The 21,348-nt window shown below is 39.6% G+C and overlaps 1 protein-coding gene across 2 annotated transcripts in view; it reads right to left on the bottom strand.

The window, feature by feature from the left end:
• Positions 1-5,680: 5,680 nt before the first annotated feature.
• The window catches only part of ATP6V1H (ATPase H+ transporting V1 subunit H), a 33,180-nt gene continuing 17,512 nt past the window's right edge, over positions 5,681-21,348 (bottom strand). For both annotated transcript variants that reach the window (XM_035125427.2, XM_035125428.2), the window contains exons 8-14: positions 17,548-17,645; positions 15,673-15,865; positions 14,989-15,167; positions 13,931-14,056; positions 12,274-12,375; positions 10,922-11,035; positions 5,681-6,061 (exon numbers count right to left, since the gene is read on the bottom strand). In XM_035125427.2, the coding sequence (XP_034981318.1) occupies positions 6,001-6,061; positions 10,922-11,035; positions 12,274-12,375; positions 13,931-14,056; positions 14,989-15,167; positions 15,673-15,865; positions 17,548-17,645 (873 nt within the window). In that variant the 3' untranslated portion in view covers positions 5,681-6,000. The remainder of the gene's footprint in view (positions 6,062-10,921; positions 11,036-12,273; positions 12,376-13,930; positions 14,057-14,988; positions 15,168-15,672; positions 15,866-17,547; positions 17,646-21,348) is intronic.

Below are 21,348 nucleotides of genomic sequence, written 5' to 3'. Positions count from 1 at the left end.
TGATGGAAAAGAACTGGATAAGGTAAGTGATGCTGGAGATTTCCAAACAATCACCCACACCACCTTTCACTTCTAAGTTCCTTCCTCTTCCCAAAGTGGGAATGTGCACTACAGGGAAATATGTGGCTACCTGTATGATGTCTATATGGTTTTCTGCCATAGGTTAAATAGCTTCAGGGGGTACATTTAGACCAGGAAAACATCACTGAAGGGGAGGTTAAACACCCTCCAGCGCCATTCCATTGATTTAATTGAAGAGGCCCACTTTCAGATTAACATACAAAAACACAAGCTCAATCAGAAATTTCCCAGTGTATGATCTAGCTTTTCCCTTACACTTTAAACAGATGTCATGTTGATTTCAGAGTGATGCTAAGTACCTCCTATGGGAACAGAGCTTTACTGGGTCCTGCAAAAGGAATGAGAGATCTAAAATATGTTACGAATCACGGAGGGAAGTAACTGAAGCATCTGCTCAAGGTATTTCAATTGCCACATTTACTGTATCTAGTAGACATATTGATTTCAGATACAGTAATGCAATATGGAACTGGAGGATGGCACCAAAACACGGCATTACCATACCAAATACCAGACATCTGTCCTAAGCAGCAGTCGATTTCTAAATATAAGCACCCAGTGGAGAATGTTGGCTCTTTCTGACAACTGTTTCACCAATATTGTTCAAAATCATCATTTAATCTAGATCCCATCTATGGAGGATGGAACACAGCAGTAGATGAGATTTCATTGTTCTTCATTATGTCTTGGTTTCAAACTATGAGCAGATGGAGAAAGTTATTACCAGGGCTCCGTGGACTTTTGTGCAAGCGTTACCAGAAGAATTCTCACAGTGCAGGGCCACAATATAATCTGGGGTTGTGCTATATCACAGCATGAGAAACACACTGGATAAGGAAGATCTAGGCTATAGCACAGAAGCTGCTGTGGGTGATAAAATGGTTTCGAGAAAGAGATTGAAAAAAGTATTTCAGAAGACCTTGCAGAAACAGAAGAACTTCTCTGGATTTGGGGTCACTTTTCCCCAGAGCACTGTTCCACTAAGCTCAGAAACTGCCTTTCCATGAGAGGAAGAGACACTTTGGGATACAACCCAATGCATTCCCATCAAGGCCTATTCCAGTCTTGAAATAATTGTTAATTTACCAAATCTACATGCAAAAACTGTGTGTGTGTGTGTGTGTATGTGTATATATATGTGTGTATATATATATATATATATATATATATATATATATATATATATATATATATATATATATATATACACACCCCGACAGAGTATAAATGCAAATATATATAAATGTACACTGACCATGTTTGTGTGTCTCCACTTTTCACTGAAACTGCTTGACCAATTGCATTGAAATTTTGACACATCACATGCGAATATGCGAAGGATTTCATAGTTTCCTTAGACAGATGTCACAGCTGAGGCAGGTAAAAGCCAATTTTAAGGAACTCAACACTGCGCCATCTACTGGCCAATGACTATAATACATGACCCAGACAGCTCCTTTTCCAAGGGTGGGGGCGAAGGTATGGAGGTACAGAGGGGAGGGGCCAACATTCCCTGGGGACAACAAAGGGAGGGGTATCCTACCATCCTCCACTGGGGTACGGGGGCCCTGACTGGGCCACAGCAATGTGTGGCTGGGTCCCACTAGTACATAAATAAATGTACTGATATATAAGCTCAGCTCATGGCTATTGTGTCTGCTTAAAAATAGAAGGGGCCATTTGCTTGCAACTAACTAATCTTTCCCCAAAGGAAACCACGTAGATCCTTTAATACATATTTCTTTGGCCTGGTTTACAAGAATTGGCTGGTTACACTGATAGAGAAATGGAATAGTTTTCCACACAGGCAGGGAGGTGTCATGGGAGAGCATTTACCAGGAAAAACATACAAAAGGAATATGAACTTAACATATGTAATCTCAACATCCTCCGAGTTACAGCAATGCAGTAGAGTGAACTACAGAGTATTTAATTGCTTCAGTAATATGTCCGTAACTATGACTGTATCACCATACAAACTCAATTGTCTCAAACAAACATTTTGAGCTACATGCAAGCATTTAATATATAACTCCATAGCTATATTCAGAAGAGGTACAATATGAGAGTCGTGCCACAAGTATACCACTAGGCAAAATACAATATATAGTAGACCTTCGGTGATTTTCTAACCAACTTCTAGGATGGATTACAAAGAATTATAGAAGTATTTTAAGTACCCCAAGGCTATTGGGAAATGAAAAGATGAAGGGCCTTTGAAAAGGGGGTTGAAATTCATTTTAAATAGTGAAAGTTCTGCCACCCTTGTGGCTACTCTGGTCGCTTATTTATAACTGCCAAGTTGAACAAGTGCAATACATCTGCTTGACATGGGCTCTGGCAACCCCAGAAGCTCTTTACAGCAGCATAAAATTCCTAGGCTGTGCACCAGCCACTGCAATACCAGTATCTATCCAAAAGTAAAGTCTCAAAGTTCTAGGTCTTCTTTCATTTCTTCTGCTGTGTAACCTGATTTTCAAGATCTATTTAGTAGTAGTATTTATCTCATTTATGAATCATTTGCCATGAGGCATCTCAAAGTGATTTACAATATATTAGAAAATGTAGAAAATACATAAAAGGTTAACACAATTGCACATGGAAGAAATTTAAAAACAATAACAGCACATGCATAAAATCAATTCAAATACACTACTGATGCCAACTGGAATAAACGTATACTGCTTCAAACTTCTCATGCACACTAACTTAAGTAAAGGTAACGGTACCCGACAGTTAAGTCCAGTCACAAACAACTCTGGGGTTGCGGGGCTCATTTCGCTTTACAGGCCAAGGCAGCCGGCGTTTGTCTGCTTCCGCAGACAGTTTTTCCAGGTCATGTGGCCAGCATGACTAAGCCGCTTCTGGCGAAGCCAGAGCAACCCACAGAAACGCCATTTACCTTCCTGCCAGAGCGGTACCTATTTATCTATTTGCACTGTGTCCTTTCGAACTGCTAGGTTGGCAGGAGCTGGGACCGAACAATGGGAGCTCACCCCGATGCGGGGCCTCAAACCGCCAACCTTCTGATCGGCAAGTCCAAGCAGCACAGTGATTTAAACCACAGCACCACCCGTGTCCCGTATATTCAAATATACTTAGGTATATTTAAATCTTAATACGTGTACTTAATCTTAATAAATTGTACTTAATACAATGCACAATGATTAATATCCCCTAACACCAGCCAGCTACAAACTCCAAAATAAATTATAAAGGTCTGTATCAATTCATTAATTCACTAAACAACCAACAAGCTATACAATTAGATAGCAATTTATTGATTGTTCACTTGTCAGTTTGACTTCAGCTATGTCTTTGCAGGGATGCTCTCTTGCACAATGGGTAGCTCAGATCTGGTGTGTGTGTGTGTGTGTGTGTGTGTGTGTGTGTGTGTGTGTGGTTGGTGCAAGTGTGCCCACTTTGCTTTCCTGATCCCAAAACAATGTCTACTGCCTACACCAGTGTTCCTTTATTCCAAAGTGGGTGGTCCTTGATAGGATGGTATCTGCATGGTGTGTGCATGTTCTCTCCCCTCTGTTATTACATATCCACTCTCAGTTACCAGGTTTTTTCCTCATGCACACAGATATTTGTTTAGCAATTTGCACACTTTTCACATATCCATATGTCCCCAGGAAGTATACAAGAGCAACTGTTATGAACATATTTCACATAATGCAAAATGAGGCATTAATTTGGGAGGGGGCGAGAGATACACGAAAAATAAATTTATAGTACGCCAATTTTTGTGAAGATGGCAATTTTTGGATCTAATAATATTATTATTATTTCACAATTCTAAATATATTATACCACCCAGTGTTACCAGTTCAGCTAGTTATGTGCACCCGTACACTCATTCAGATGAGCTCTTAATACTTGCATTCACTAAAATGCTGATTTTGGGAAATACTGTAGAAATTGGAGTTCTTGGTGAAGTCCAGAAATAAACAGTAAATTGCAAGAACTCCGGCCAGGAGGAAGATGAATTTCAAGTAAGTCTTCAAAAGACTTACTTGAAATTCATCTTCCTCCTGGCCCGAGTTCTAGCGATTTTGGGAAATAAGCAATACTACTCTTGGGATCTTTACTGAAGTCAGTTGAACTCACACATATGTCATTGCTCTTGCTTTGATTTGGGGAAAAAGTTGAACTGACCTATATTAGCAGGCTTGATCCAGAAAGCCAGCAATGACCACACCATTCTTGCAATTATAGCAATTTATTTATAACTCAATAAAGATACTATGTCAATATACAGTGATATAGAGGCAACGACAATGGCTTTGTGACTTGGAATGCCACTATAGAAACACAGAAGAGAAAATTCATTACACAGGCTATTTCAGCCATGCATTGCCATACACTTAGTTACCATTACAGTGATAGAGGGAGGAGACCAGAGGTGGAAAGTCACCTAATGCAGAACTACGAGGCAATGTCTTAAACACCCAGTTTTGCTATGGGAAAAATGAAAGAATCCATTAAGTGGGAAATGTTAACATGCAAAATAGAGGCTTCCCCATCTCACTGGAGTCAAAGAAACACAGAAATTGCAGAAAAGTAAGGAAAGTGAGATGCAATAGCTGCATGTCCTCGTGAGGACGGCGAGTGGCATTGCTGAGACCCAAAGCTCTGAATTTCTGACAAGCACAGATACAGCTGGGATTACATGCTTTGGCAAAGGAGGAGTAATTCATTAAAACAATCCTTATGTCTACCAGAAAGGTGATATTAAGTGGGGTGGGCTGATAGTTCAACCTCATTGTAAATCCCTTTCCACAACCATCTATTTCCAGCCCTGAAACAAATAACAAGCAGAGGCAAGGGAACCCAAGGAGGGAAGGGGCAAGGAAAGAATCTAGATAAACCTTAAGCAGACGGAATAAAGAAGTCATCTCCCATGGTCTATCACAGGAGTACAGCATCTGAAAAGAAGTGGTGTGGGGGCATTCCAAAAAGGAGAATGAATGGAAGATGTACCATGGATCCAGTGATAGGGAAAACTTAAAAGGCCTCTCCCTGAATTCGATCCCCCTCCCCCAAAGGCTTGGACCTGAGAGTCCAAGGTAGAAGAGAGATTCCAGGGACATCCTAGGTCAAGTTAATGGTCATACCACATGAGAAAGTGCTCAGTTTATTGTTATCTTTAGCATGATGCTCTTTGCCTTCATTGAAACTAGGTAAGTTTCAATGCAACAAAAATTTCAATGCAATGAAAATGCAACAGGATAATGCAAGATATGCTTATCAGGTGGAAGCTATTGACTCACAAAATGAGACGGATGACCAAACTAAGGGTGTTTGTTGCACTTGAATTCTGGAGTTAATTGGGTGGCTGCCGTGTGCCTACAGCTCTCGAGTGCTGGTTCACATTGGTGGCCACGACAATGTTTTCATTGCTCAGAATATGTACGTACAGAGTTCCAGCTGAACTGAGCTTCTTGGTAACACCAGTGGGCATGAAGAATTGGTCTTTTACTGTTTTCATGTGTGGCTTTAACAATCATTCTGTCAACTAAATTAATTGAAATGTTGCTTTCCGAACAATACTATTCACAGCCAAGTGAAGAACAGGCAACACAGAGACAATTAATGATATGGAATGATTATTCTTTAATGCTTTGTGTTCTTTTTTTTCTTACTTGGAGACAATAAATACATAAAATAAAGGCAACATATATCAGCTATATTTCTTGTATATTTTTTGCAATATTGAAGGGCTTCAGCTAGCAAACTGCCAGAAACTGTTTACTAGATTACTTTTTACCGCTGGCAACAATACTGGAAGAATAACAAGGAAGAAATCTACACAATAGCAGGGTAGGCAGTGAAGAAACTGCAATCACATCATTTTCTTACTCGCACTTCAAGATAGCAATTGTTACTCCAGTTATTTCCCGCCAAGGGACAGACTCAGGTTCGTGCTGTGGCAGTTTGAGGCTGCTCTGACTGTAGCTGTTTTCCAAGATACTCCCTGAAAGAAAACAAGGGGTAGGCGAGACATTTTTAAATGATGAATGCTTAATGAGAGTTTTCTGAAGGAAGGAAGTTGCGGTTACTGTTTTCAAAAGGCAATGCCCAAGAAGTAGGCAATTTATTGCCCCAACTAGCCCACAGCAGTTCCACTGAGATGCCAGTTTTGCTAAATGCCTCAGGTCGGAATTTTACGTTAAAAAACAACAAATATAGACTCAAATTTCTTAACATTAGCCACACTAGTTTATACCAGCAAAGTGTTCCATTGTGATTGTTTCAGATTTTACTGCTTATGTTAAATCTCAGAACATGTGTAACCATTTCCCAGAATTAGAAAAACAGGGACAGACTTAGGCTGGAGAATTCAGGCATACTGTACAACTTCTTCTAGCAAAATGGCCTGCCACAAACTGCCAAGACGGTACTGTTCTGCTTGTGCTGCTCATGTAATTTGCCTACTCAGAGCTAGCTTTTTATTCGTGCTTTTTATTCCAGCTGCCACCTTTCAAAAGATCTTGAAACACACCGTTCTGCTGCTCATCACTTAGTAGCTTTCCTTCCATCCAGTTTATGTAAAAGCCTGGGAACACCAGAAGATGCCTTCTACAGAGTTAAAACCTTCGCATACAATCCTGAGCTAGATGGACTGGGAACATCTCTCCAGGTTATCAAAAAGTCCCAGTCCTTCCTGGATATGCCAGTGATTGAACCTAGGACCTTCTACATGCTAAGCAGATGCTGTTCTACTGAGATGCAGCCCAGTGACCTTGGGAGAATGAAATATGCACAATGAAATTTCAGTTGCTCACATCTCTCTGTACCAAGATTCTTCTACAACTAATTTTATACTCAAGTTTTCGGTTTTTGAAAGCATTATTGGTACACATTTTCCCAGTCCAATCAAGAGAGGGGCAAAACTTTCAAAGGTATAAGTGGGGGAGAAAGTTAGGAATGTCCAATTGATTTAAAGTGTAAAAACACATTCTGAACATTCGCCTCCATTTATATCAGCATACAACAAAATTTGGCTAGTGTTGGACTTTGGCTCAATCATGTCTAGGTTTTTATTTGTAAAGTGCTGTTAAGGTGCTCACTTATACTGCAATGCTAGATTAAAGATGTCTTCTAAATTCTAATTTAAATTTGACTTGATGCTTTATTTGCTTCAGTAATCCAATATGAATCTACATGAATCAAGACACATTTACCAAGCTGAACAGAAAACAAATTTGTGCATTTTTACACATAGCAACATAATTTTAAGAAGCTGAAATAAATTGAGACTGACTGAACCTTAATTAAACTTTGCTTGAGACATAGTCTAAAGTACCATTTCCTTCAATATAGAAATTGGAAAATAAATTACTGTCATTGGCAAACAAATGCTGTTTCAGTTCCCCTGTATGAAATTCTGGGATATTGAGATTGAAAAACAAACATTAATTAAAGAAGAAGTGTAGAGCAGTATCCCAAAATGAAACCCCAGAAACAGGGAAGTACAAGATGTCTTTTTTCAGCAGGGGAAATACGGGGATGTATTGAGAAACTCACAGGGGAAGATACAGAATATTAATTTCAAACATAAAAATATTTTATGTAGCTTCACATGGCCGCAAAGCTAATTATGACCCACATAGCAGACATTCACATGCTTGTTAATTTAGAAACAGCTTCATCATCAATGTCATATTGCTTCAGAATCCTATTTAAAATCAATAGTACCTAAATTACTTGACTTTTCAAAACCAGTGAAATATATAGTCAATTGTGCATTTTATCGGTTTAGTTATTAAGAGTATCACAGATCAATTACATAACTGTATCAGGTTTGGATGTATTTGCTGTACTTTCCTCACTCTCCGAGGGTTATGTTTTTTAATAGAATCACCAATTGCTACAAAAGTACATTATTAACAGTGCAGACCTACACATGTCTACTCAGACGTAAATCCTGTTGAACCTCATAGGGCCTTAAAAGGTAAGTAGAGTGTAGAATTGAAACCTAAGTGAAACACAGCTTGATGATCCAGCTGACCACAACCAAACAGATGCAACTCTTGGTGGGATATATATTGGCCAAGAGCTAATCACAAAGTTCACCTCATTTTATGTTCCAATTTTCCATGATAGAATGGATTGAATTACGTAGCCATCTCCCACGTGGATGAGAGATTCGAGACAAAAAACACGACACAGTCATAGGCCTTCTTAGTAACAATCCACAAAGTTATATTTCCAAACAGTGGGTATTTTCAGTTTAAAAACTGGAGTGGGTGGAAAGGAATATGAGGCTACAAGAGAAACAACTATTATGGGAGAAATGTTGGGTGCTGAAGTTTAGTGGGGGGGTGGGACTATTACCTGGAAGGGAAAGATCCAAGGCCACAGACAGTGATTCTTTCTATATTGAGCCTTGTTCTTTGCCTGTGGTCTAAAAAGTCCATCCTCATAATGGGACTGGGCCATAAGTTGTACCATAGTACGAATGTGGGGGTGCTGATCAATGAATTTTGTTTTTACGTGATGCTAAGGATAAAAACCAGTCTGCACCCATATCATCTCAATCGACTCAGTGTAATGGTTAAGAGGGTGTGAGCTCTGCTCTTTGTCATTACAGTGGTACCTCCAGTTGTGGACAGGATCCATTCCGGAGGTCCGGTCGGATCCTGAGGTTTCCACAACCTGAGGACTGCTTCTGCGTATGTACGTGCGTCGAAACCCGGTAAAATACTTCCGGGTTTGCCACGTGCATCCCAAAGTTTACGTAACCAGAGGGTTACATCAGGTGTCCCCAAACTAAGGCCCGGGGGCTGGATGCAGCTCAATCGCCTTCTAAATCCGGCCCGCAGACGGTCTGGGAATCAGCATGTTTTTACATGAGTAGAATGTGTCCTTTTATTTAAAATGCATCTCTGGGTTATTTGTGGGGCATAGGAATTTGTTCATATTTTTTTCCAAAATATAGTCCGCCCCGTCCGCCCCCAAGATCTGAGGGACAGTGGACCGGCCCCCTGCTGAAAAGGTTTGCTGGTCCCTGGGTTACATAAACGGAGGTACAACTGTATTCCTTGCACTTTCAATTGCACAGAAAGAGTACAGAGGTAAAAGCCTTGCAGGCCTTCTGAAACGTCATGACAGGTAATGGGAACTGAGGAAAAGGAGGGATGCAACACTACAAAGTTAGTTACAGGTAGGTAGCCGTGTTGGTCTGATTTCAGAAACAGATTGGAAAGAGAAGTTGCTGAATTGCAACTCATTACTAAGCTTAAAACCATGGAGAGACCTGGTCTGAATAAGGACACTGGATTCTTATCTCATTATACATGATAAAGCTTTCTTTAGCACCTCACCCCTTGCTTTTTCCTGCAAGACCAATAGCAGACGTTAACAGTCGCCAACAGGTTTACCACTCCTATCAGCCAATCACCCATTCCCACCACCCTTCTGAGTAATACCCCTCCCCACCCTCTGACTATACATAGGGTCTAGTGACTTCTGTTTCAGCGTATCTGAAGGAGTGTGCATGCACACGAAAGCTCATACCTATGACAAACTTAGTTGGTCTCTAAGGTGCTACTGGAAGGATTTTTTAAATTTTGTTTTGACTACAAAGTTAGATTTACCATGCTTAACTTCTCTTCTGTATGTTTCTAGAGTATACACAGGACAGAGGTAGTTGATTATAGTGGTTAGGTAACAGGAGTAGTGGATTACACATCTTGAAGAACGACATTAGGAAATTTCTTTATTCCATTCCCAAGGAATAGGATAATGGTAATTGCCTGTAATGATCCGATACATACTAGGCAGGCAGGCAGTCTGCCTTTTCTCTAGTATATAAATTTTACAAAGTATAATGGGGTAGCACATGGAGGGGGTGTGCTACTGATGTGTCTGTATTACTTGCAATAAGTTTCAACTAAGTTGCTACAGCTGAAAAAGTTTTCCCAAAAACCCATTAAGAAACAAGGCTAAATAATCTGTTTCCTAATGCCCTGCATATGTGCACAAAAGTTTATAAAACTATCCTAAGAAATAAATTGTTTCGTTTGACAACACGTACAACTCTCTGCCTTTTGATATCTGGCAGGCTATACTCTCTTCGGCAGCTGCTTAAAACATTTTTGCTCAGGTAACCCTATCCAGACATTTAGAAGGTACATGTAGTTTATCTCTTTTTAGCTACTGTTCATTTCAATCACCTTCAAACGCTTACCGATACCTGTATCTAACAATTTTTTATCAATATATTTCATGTTTTATAAACCATTAAAAAGTTTTATTTATTTTTTTAACAAGCAAGTTGTACATACATTTTGTTAAACAAAATAAATCAGTTCAGAAACCTTTTAACAACTTTGTAACAAAAATCTATTTCTTTCAGTTCAGCTGTTAGAAAAATACAAATGCATCTTGCATTTCTGTTCACCAAAGATCTGCTAGACATATAAATGGATCCTGCTGCAAGAAATTCTAACAAAAATAAAGGCTGGGGGGGAAAACAGGCATTCTAAATGTCAGGAAACAAAAAGGAATCATATATTCTGTTTTACACTGTCTACTTCAATTTTCATTACATAACAAAATGGGGGGGGGGGCTAATAGTGGAAAAAGACAGCAGAAGAGTCGCTAAATTTAACTTAACAATGACACTACTGCCAGTAGCTGAGTTAATTCTAAAATTGTTATCATTTCAGTGGGAGAGGGTACCAAAGTTTTATTGTAACCCCCAAGAGGGATGTCATTCATTTTGGTTTCACACATTCCCAAAAAGAACTCCTGCCCTGAGATCTTATGATGAAGATCTAATAAATAAAATAAAATAAAAACCCCAAAGTGAAAGGGAGTTGTCACATACCAGTTGTGGACCATCACCTTCTGCACAGCAAGCAAGGCATTATAGCGAACGTGTTGGTCTTCATGGTGCATGTGGTTCATTACAAGCTGTTTTCCACCAAGTTGCTCAATCACACTAAAAAAAGAGAAGAGAGCATGGGTAAAACAGAGGTAGTGGTCAGGTGTGGGTGTTGTGTGTTTTCAGGTTTCCTTCCGCTTCTGATTGCTAGTGGCCGCCAACCTCACACCATTTTAAGTTACTTTACAGTACCAACACCACAAATTTCCAGCGGACCCATGTGCAAGGTGGGGGAGGTTAGGATCCTGCCTGCCTGTCAGTAAAGATTCCCCACCGCTGTCTACTACTTCAACTGAATTCCCCTCAACTAGCTTCAATATGCTGTTTTAAAACTTCCTATTTGACAGCTTAATAAGGCCCATGGATTAGTTTGGAAAAACAAAACATCGAGTCAGCTGTAAATAAAATTTGCTCCCCCAAGTTCTATGGTTTAACTACAAAAGGTAACAGGGTCACTTATATCTCAAAATAAATAATTCCAGCCCAACGCAGGGCCTTTATGTTAACCCGATTGAACATTTTCCCCTCAGCTTTTGTCAAGGGCAGTTATTTAAACATCCCCAAAAATGATAAACATTGCAATGTTGTTTGAATGTGCAGACACTGTAGAACATATCCTTTTCTACTGTCCATTGCACAACCAGCTAAGCAAACGCTTGTTATTCCCTTTTTTGGGAAATCTAACATCATGACACAACGAAAATATCAGATTCTATCTGTCTGACATTAACCTGGAAGTAACTGCAAAGGTGGCTGAGTTTTTAGCAATAGTATTCCTTAGAGTGGTGAATGGCCCTATTTAGCGGGAAGAAATCCCAATGAAAATCCTTGTCATCATATATTTTACATGGCTGTTTATTTGTATATTTTAAAATTTTATATCTGGATGTTTTATGATGGCCTATACTTGTAATGCCTAATAAAGGTTTGGTGAAGTAAGATTAGTTTGGAAAGCAAATATGGGTGCTTCTTCAGCACAAGCATCTCAGTCCATTTTAGCTCAACTCATTTGCATGCCACTTTTCCATTGTGAACTATGATCAAAGTGGCTCATATCAAGAAGTTTACAAGAGATCATTCACTAAAAATCACAATACTTAATAAAATTCAAATAGTCATATAAAAATGTTACTAAAAGCATCTCACATGCATAAATTTAAAATCAAATTAAACCATCCACTGATACTTTATAGTAAGGTCTAACAAAAGGTTACACTAACTGTTCCTTGTGTCATAAGCAATGGCTCTTGCATTAACTCAGGTGCTAAGCAAAGAGAAGAAAAAGCCTTCCACACCGTTTTCCTCGAGGATAGTGTCGGACATATTCTCCCACATCATGAGCAGCTACAGCCAAGACCTGAGGATCATCTGATACCTCCAGAAGCTTTGTCAAGATTCTACAATAGGATTGCAAATATACAAGATCCTTATTCACTAAGGAGTGTACAAAATATAGCATACAAAAATTGATAAAACTCAACAAACCCCTGCCATGTTACTTCAGTACTGCACAACTTTTCTAGATTCACACAGTAGCACAGAAATATTTTGAGAGATATTTCAAAATCACACTCAGGGTGGACCTAGGACTCTACTATACAGCTGTAAATAAAATGTTCTGAATGTGTTGTTAAGTGCAATATACAATTGTGACACTAGATGGTGACTGTGAGCTATAGCAAATTCAATGCATTTTTCAAAACGATTTTTTTTAAAAGCATTTCCACAATGTTTTAAACATGTGTGTAGATTCCACCCCAGTGAAATCAATGGACTTGGTCACGACTAACTTAACATCACTGATTTCAGTCAGTCGGTTCCAAGTATGCCTTAGTTGAATGCTATCCCAAATCATCTAGATAATGCCCAACACATTTTTAGCAAATGTGTTCAGCTGTAAATTCTTAATACATTCTCTGGTAAATTCTAATCTTATTAGTCTGCCATGCAAAAATTCAAATAAGCCTTTGTGGGGAGAGGGAACTGTACTCATTTCACAGATAACTTTTCAGGAATTGTACACTGAACGATAAACTAAAGAACCAGTAATATACTTAATTACGTTCGCTCAACTTTCAATGAAGACAAAACCAGTGTTGCTGCTAATTACCACTTTGCTTCATGCTCAGCTAAGCCCTTTGATCTGCAAGGCATATCTACATACAGCTGAAGCATCCAAGCCAAGACATCACAGCACAGACACTTGACTGATTATCTCATTTGGAATGAATAATGCATATTCCTGAACAGGCAAGTATGACACTACAATGAACAGATATTTATGCTACATTCAGATGTTACAGCAATGATAAGGTTACCAATAGGGGGAAAACTTTGGGGGGGGGGACATCAGAGCACAGCCATTAGTCACAAACCCAATCTTTAATAGTTTCCAGCAATCTCAAGGACGTGTCTAAATATATCGAAACCATACATTTGCTGTTCTAGAATCAAGCCACATTTAATTTAAGAAGCAAGTCAATGCTCTTACAAATTGACCTGTGCTCCAAAAAGAAAACAGATTGTTTCACAGATTGTATCCTATGAAATTGTGTCATTAGCACAAGGACATCCACCTGTGCAACAGGACTTCCTTTCCTTCTTCTCTCCACAAAAAGAAATCTGCTCCAGAGGGCTGGCAGAACACCCAGAACAGATTTGGGGGGGGGGGGGGCTGCAGGAAGAAGCAGTGAAAATCCTGTTGTGCAGGCATAAGTCCTTGCAGTAATGGGAGCTGGATACAGCCCTCTGAGCTAAGGCTCCTAACTTAGTTTCCATACCATGCAAAGCAGCACAGTTTTTCTCTCTCTCACTGTGCTCACTTGAGACATTTTCTAAGAGGGGAACCATTTATTGAAAATGGTATTATAGTCCCTCTACCTAAATGAAACTTTGGTTACTCTGATCAACACAACAATTCAATTGAAGCAGGGATATATCAGAAGAACTTACTTCAACAGTTCATAATTCTTTTCATTTAATCTTACAGCATTCTCTCGCCAAAATTTCTCAGATTTGTGAACAGGGCTCCACTCTAGTCTCCCTGACTTGAGCTCAGAACTATATTCATCAAACGAGCTGCAAAATAAACCGAACATAAGAGAATGAGGAATGAAGTGCAGGTTACAAATAGAAGCATATTTTCATTGGGATGAATGTGGCCTATTTACCATGAACTTTTTATTTGGCCAGATTGAAGCTAAAGGAGTCAATTTTTCCAGATTTTTCTCTGTTGCTGATAGTTTTGCATTACAAAGATAGGATTGTAGCCTAGAACATTCAGATCCAATTTGGAGTTTGCTTCCAGGAAGTTGCCATAATGGGAAAAACATTCCTTACTCCAATTAACATGTGCTTCTCTCCCAGGCCATACAACCAGCTTTGGAAAATGGCAATCTAGCCGTTACTATGTATGTGCATGGTCATTTTCTAATAACCTAGGACAACAGTTTGGTGCTTAGCCAAATTTAAAACCACAAAGCCATATTCTTTTATTTTTGAAGGCACAGCAATTCTGATTTCCAATTATTATTATTATTATTATTATTAATTACATGCCGTGTCTGTTGATTTTTTAAAAAACACAACTCCTTCAGCACTTAAAGCATTCTGTTTTGGTACTTTATTTTGATATTATATAAGATGATGAGGCACTCCCAAATGAGGTGTAAAATGAAGCCTACTTATGGTAATAACAAATGTAATTACTATTTTGTAGTTTTACGGTTACTTGAATCTGATACCATCCCAAGGTACAAATCATGCGAAGTTGGGTTGTTTGGGTTTTTTGTTTTGTTTTGTTTTTTTAAAAGCCTGCTTGGTCTTACAGTTATTTCTTTCATACGGTCTTTAGAATCTACAGAATTGCTGAAAACAATCACTAGACAAGCTATCATTCCAATAACTAGGCCTCCATTTGATCTTGACAGGTGCTTCGGTGAGGAGCCTATACCCCAAGGAGGCCCCTCCTTGTATCAATTTGAACATTAGACACCGAAGACAAAATTTACCTGAGGTCCTGCACACTCTCCCCAAGTTTGTCCAACAGAAACTTTATATCCTCACTTATGTCCTCATCGTCGTATTTCTGTTGTTCCAAGTTCTCCAGCTGCTTCAGAACTTTGCACTGAATCATGGCAAGAGCATACTCCTGGCGAGTTTCTCTTTCAACAGACTTTTCTAGAAGATTCTGGAGAGAAAAACAAAACCAAACGGTGTCAGACCCTGAATTAAAAAGGTATTGATAGCCATGAATTAAAAAGGTATTGATAGTATTCTCTGTGTATTGGCGCTCCCTCTATATTTTAACTGACCCTACTGTCATTTCCTGCCACATCCTGCTAGCATTCTTTACAGTTCTGTATCAAGAAGACGGCATAGCATACTGAGGAGTGTTCAGACATCATCCTAGTTTCATGTGGGTGGACCACGGAGTGTAAATTTTTACCTTTGCACAATAGCTGGTTTCTGTATACACACCTCTTATATCTAGGAAAGCAGAAGGCATTCTCGGTCTTCAAGAACACACTTTTGTTGGGCAAAAACAGTCAAGGAGAGTGTGAGGCAGTGCCAGTGGAAAATGTGGCCTGAGGAAAGTCCAGAGAGCCACAGAGGCCCAGAAGGCTGCATTTGGCCCCCAGACCTAAAGCCCCCCCACCCTACAAAAGAATTTGTAGTCTATATACTTCACTCACCCGAAATGCTGCAAGAATGATCCGTGTGACTTTCTCTTTTACAGATTCCTGAAGGATGTCAGACAGGACTGGGACAATATTATAACGCCGCAAATATTCACACATTTGAGGACTGAATGCCAGCAGCCAGATAGAGAAAATCATCTGATACTGAAGCTGGAAACCGCATTTGTTGCTCAATACTCCCATAATACTAGAGAGCAGGGGGAAAGCATAGGAAACATACCATTAGGTAGCTGCTCACTATCCTATAATTCAGAATGTAAAATCTTCACTTCCAGACACATTGAGTTTGTAAAAGAAAAGCCTTTCACAAATATAGGTAAAGGTAAAGGGACCCCTGACCTTTAGGTCCAGTCGTGACCGACTCTGGGGTTGCGCGCTCATCTCGCATTATTGGCCGAGGGAGCCGGCTTATAGCTTCCAGGTCATGTGGCCATCATGACAAAGCCGCTTCTGGCAAACCAGAGCAGCACATGGAAACGCCATTTACCTTCCCGCTGTAGCGGTTCCTATTTATCTACTTGCATTTTTGGCGTGCTTTCGAACTGCTAGGTTGGCAGGAGCTGGGACCAAGCAACGGGAGCTCACCCCGTCACAGGGATTCGAACCGCCGACCTTCTGATCAGCAAGCCCTAGGCTCAGTGGTTTAACCACAGCGCCACCTGGGTCCCACAATATACTTCCATACAAATTAGAGAGACACTAAACAAATTAGCAAACACTAAACAGCCAAACAATAGAATGCAATTTAGTCTGCCAGGGGTAGGGTAGAGTAGAGGAGGGAGCAAGGGAGCAAAGCTCAGTTACTTTATTCACAGCAGAGGTGAAATCATCTGCTGGAACAACAGGGTATCTGATGGACCCTCCTTGCTCCAGCAAATGAATAAGGCAATACTGAAACTGCAGGGTTTCGCTGTTGTTGTTGTTTTGTGACAAATCAGAATACAGAGGAAGTCTCGAAATGAGAGAAATAATCAAGTAGAGGCTGGTATTGCCTTCCTTTTCTTTGATGAAGTTCCAACTTCACACTAGGAGTTCAAATGGTAACACTTCTTTGCAAGATAGTTTGCATTTCTAAGTGAAAGCTAAAGGTTACATTTTAACTGGCTTAAGATCTTTTCTTAAAGCTGAATGTGTTTGAAATCTGAACCTATATACACTGATGTATATAATGGTGCTTGCTACCGTGAAACATTGAAATTACAGTATAGTCATGCTAGCCCTACTAAAAATACAAATTATGCTGCCAGCATTTTTGAACTTTCCTTTGGGCCTGTATATGGGCTGCCGTGATAACACTTCAAAATTTACCACTGCATCACTGAGCATAGTTAACAGAATTTTTGGAACAGGGTTTGCTAACATTTCACCCTCCATATGGCCATCATCCCAAACCCCTAGCCATACTGGCTGAGGAAGTATGAGAGCCACAGATTTTCCTGGTCTCTCAGAACAGAACCAGTCTTTCTATTGCATGACTGCTAAGTTTACTCAGTAGCTATGGTTACGGACTGTGTCAAAGGCTTTTCATTCGACTTCCAAAACATTTGGAAACCAAAGCACAGCTTCCGATTGGCTGCAGGATGGTCCTGCAGCCAATCATAAACTGTGGAAGCCATGCCAGATGTTCAGCTTCCGAAAATCATTCGCAAACCGGAACACTCACTTCCGGGTTTAGATTGTTTGGGAGCTGATTTGTTCGGGAGCCAAGGCGTTTGGGATTCAAGGTACAACTGTACAACACTGTTTTAGATTTGCAAACTTATCCTACGGACTCTCTTAACAGCTCAACAGAATACATAAGTCAGTAGGAAAACACTTTCATCATGGATATACTAGAAGCTCATCTTTTTCTGTACAACAAATACTCACCAGCTAACTCCATCTGATTCGACCCATGCAAAACGGTATTCATTGACCCTGAGCATCAACTGCAAGCACCCAGCGACACACTGGACATATTGTGAACTCTACATGAAAGAAGAATACAGCATTACAAAAAATACATATATCCTGTTGTTGCACTGAAAACAGGTACTGGTAAGTGTGAGAACTGAGAAGTCTCCAGTTATCACTGTCTCTTTTACTGTAACAAAAGCCAGCCCATTGCCATCAGTGCCTGTTGTTATTCCAAAGTTGTGTTTATTCATGCCACAGTGCTACTTAAGTATCCTTAGGCAGAATCAAATTCAAATTATCAATAATCAGTTTATTTACCAGGCCTCTCACTTAGGTAGGCTGTGAGATCCCACACTTCAGCAGCAAAAACCTAGCCACACTGAACAAGAGTTAACATATTCTGCCTGATTTCCACATATTTTCCCCTCTGCTCCCAAGAAAGTCTTTTATTAGATGCTTAATGAAAAATATTTCAATTCCTTCAGAGTTCTTCAATTCCTTCAGAGTTCCTTCCTTCCTTTTAAGATTCCCTCATTTTCCCTAGCTTTTAGAAAAGTTTCCCACTTCTTCCTACATGGTTTCAGAACAAACAACTATAAGTGGCAATAATTTTCTTGGATAATTATTTGTTTTATATATATGATTGTGTGGCTTTTCCCCACCCAGCTGTTTGAGAACAATTTGGTAGGCTTCTGTTGTGTATGCGTGTACTGTGATACCTTGGTTCTCAAACGCCTTGGTACTCAAACAACTTGGAACTCAAACACTGCAAACCCGGAAGTAACTGTCCGGTTTGAGAACTTTTTTGGGAAGCTGAACATGCTCCGTTTTGAGTGCCACACTTCCGTTTTGAGTGTTATGCTGAGGTCTGTCTGTTTTTGCTATTTATTTTGTTTTTGCAGCTCTTTTGTTTTTGTGACTGTGTGGAACTCAGTTCAGCTATTGATTGATTGTGTGACTGCAGTACATTGATTATTGCTTTCATTTTATGGATCAACGGTCTCGTTAGATAGTAAAATTCATGTTAAACTGCTGTTTTAGGGGTTGTTTTTAAAAGTCTGGAACGGATTAATCCACTTTGCATTACTTTCTATGGAAAAGCGTGCCTTGGTTTTGGAACGCTTTGGTTTTGGAATGGACTTCCACAACCTGGTGTCCTACAGATGTTGATGGACTACAGCTCCTATCACCCCTGACCATTGGCCACAGTGGCTGTGGCTGAAGGGAGTTGTAGGCCAGCAGCATCTAGAGAGCACCACAGTGGCTATCCCTCCCCCAATTCCAAAGGAAAGTACCTTCACTTGCTTTCTAGAAACATAGCTCTATCGGTCTGTTGTGCTAACGAAATCCCTTCTATATACTTAATTGAGAATAAATGCACCAACCCCAGTGGGGCTTACTGCTGAGTTTGCCTTCTTAGGATTGAGAATTCTAATCAGAGGCAGCCACATGGGAAACTGAAGCAGATTCATTCCAGATGAATTAAAACCATCACTTCACCCAACATCAGCTTTGGCTTCACCCCAACTGGCCTGGGATCCCCGACAGATTATCCACAGGGCAATGCAGCCCATGATAGAAAAAAGAGGTTGCCCATCTCTGACACAGAGCAAAGTTAGGCTTTTAAGAACAATTACCAAGCAACAACATTTCAAAGCATATAAATGAAATGGAACAGAAACAAATAAGCGTTAGCCCAAGCTACTACTGAATGCAGATCACTGTCAACAGGAATCCAAGGACCTGTAATTCAATAGATTAATTGTTCATTTGAAAGCATTGTCTCTATTCCAAAGTTGTATCCAAACAACTATGGAACCCGGGGCATATTTGTAAGGCTTCAACTGCATTGTCAAACTGCCTCAAAGCAGTTACTGAACTGCATTGTTTTACAGCACAACTCACAAACTCCTACTCTCTTTTCAAAGTCGTCCCTGAACTTGCAACAAGCAGCCATGACATTTTCAGAGAAAAAGAATACACAGTATACAGTAATCAATGTTTATTTTGCTATGAATACAGTAGCTGGGAAGCTGAAGAGCTGCTTCCTAACCCATGTACACACAACAGAAGATATGTTATCTCCAATAATCTTATTGCATTGTGAAAAACTTTAAACTTATTAAAAAGAAGAAGATGCATTATCTCAATGTAAAGGATATGTGCTTTTCTCTACACTTAGATTCAAAGTTTGAAAATGCACCTGAATAAGACCAACAGGGTTCAATTTTCTTTACACCTCAAAAAATGCTCCTATTTAAAGCAAAGTCATAAATAACCCCAATTCACCGAAACCACCATCCTTCCTGTATTGCATCAGCAAACAGCAGAAAACCAAAATCACTGGTAGTATTCTCACCATTCTTTAATATCCATACAAAACACATGTGAAAATAGGATCAAAAGTTCCAACCAGATATAGCCCCCTTACTTTTCCTCTTAACTAGTAGACTGTCAGCATTAAAAACTTCCTGATACAGGGCTGCCTTCAGGTAACACTTAAAACTCTTTGGTGGCACATCAGACTAGCATGAGGAGTCCAACCTTCCCTGCTTTTCCATTCATGATTCCCAAACACACAAATCCTAAGAGACCTGGACCACTATGGAAGTAGTGAGAACTTCAAAGCATTCCCTTTGTCTTGCTCAACTGTTCTGGATAGAACTGTCTCAGGAACATGCCTTGGTTTGGCAGCAAGCCTTTTGAACACGATTTTTTTTTAAAAAAAGCTGGAACACTTAAGAAAGCTGTCATCACTAAAAATAAAAGTGAGTAACCTTTTCAGATTTTTTGATCCTCCTTGCATTTGTTTTTATTTATTTTCCTATAAACCAGACCCTTGGGATCCTTATGGAAGGCAGAAAATACCTTTTAAACAAATAAATCAAGGGTTTTCAAGCTAATCCATAACTGAGAGTTTACCAATCTTTTCCCAAACCCTTCAACACATAGTATAGTATTGCAGGTGCCACATTTTCGTAAAATAAATTATGTTTAATTACATCCAACCATATGCAAATTAAGTGCAGAAGAAATTGTGTTTTTAATACATTTCCAGAGCTGCCCATTTATCTCAGGTTAGTCTCCATAAACTGCTTCTATGAAATAAAACCTCAAGCTAAACTGAAGGAATGCAGAGTTCCTTATTTATTGCATTTATATCCCAGCTTTTTCTCCAAGGAGCTCAAAGTGGCATACATGGTTCTCCCTCTCCTCATTTAATCCCCACAACAACCTTATGAAGTAGGCCAGGCAGTCAGTAGCCCAAGGTCACCCTGTGAGTTTCGTAGAGTTGCCTGGTCATTTGATGTGCACATCAACTCCAAAGCTCCTCAGATTCTCAACTGTCAAAGAAATACTTAAGTTGGCTCAGTATTCATTTAAATAAGTTGAACAGGAAATTGAGTTAAAAATCAGCTTCCTTTTACCCATTTTGGAAGCAGAGTACTGTACTGTTGTTTTAAACATTCAGTTATTCCCTCCCTTCAACCCTGTGCCCCAGCATAACTGCACAGCTATTGCATGAGCTATTGCATGATAATAAATATTACACCTGATTACATTTCTGATTCCAAGAACATTTGGTATAGCCTGAATTGCTGGGAATGTTTTTTTATTTCTTAGAGACATCAAGTGGCAATACTGAGCAGTACAGCTTTTGAGATAAATGACATTTTACAATCGCTTTCTGAAGCATCTGCAGCTTAATGGACTGCTAATCCATGAGCATTATAATATTAACGTACCTAACAAGTATTCACAGAAGGAAATGGA

The sequence above is a fragment of the Zootoca vivipara genome, chromosome 8 (genome assembly GCF_963506605.1).
Source record: "Zootoca vivipara chromosome 8, rZooViv1.1, whole genome shotgun sequence".
Lineage (NCBI taxonomy): Eukaryota > Metazoa > Chordata > Lepidosauria > Squamata > Lacertidae > Zootoca > Zootoca vivipara.
The sequence above is the reverse complement of the archived record's forward strand: the minus strand, read 5'-3'. Positions and strand labels throughout refer to the sequence as shown.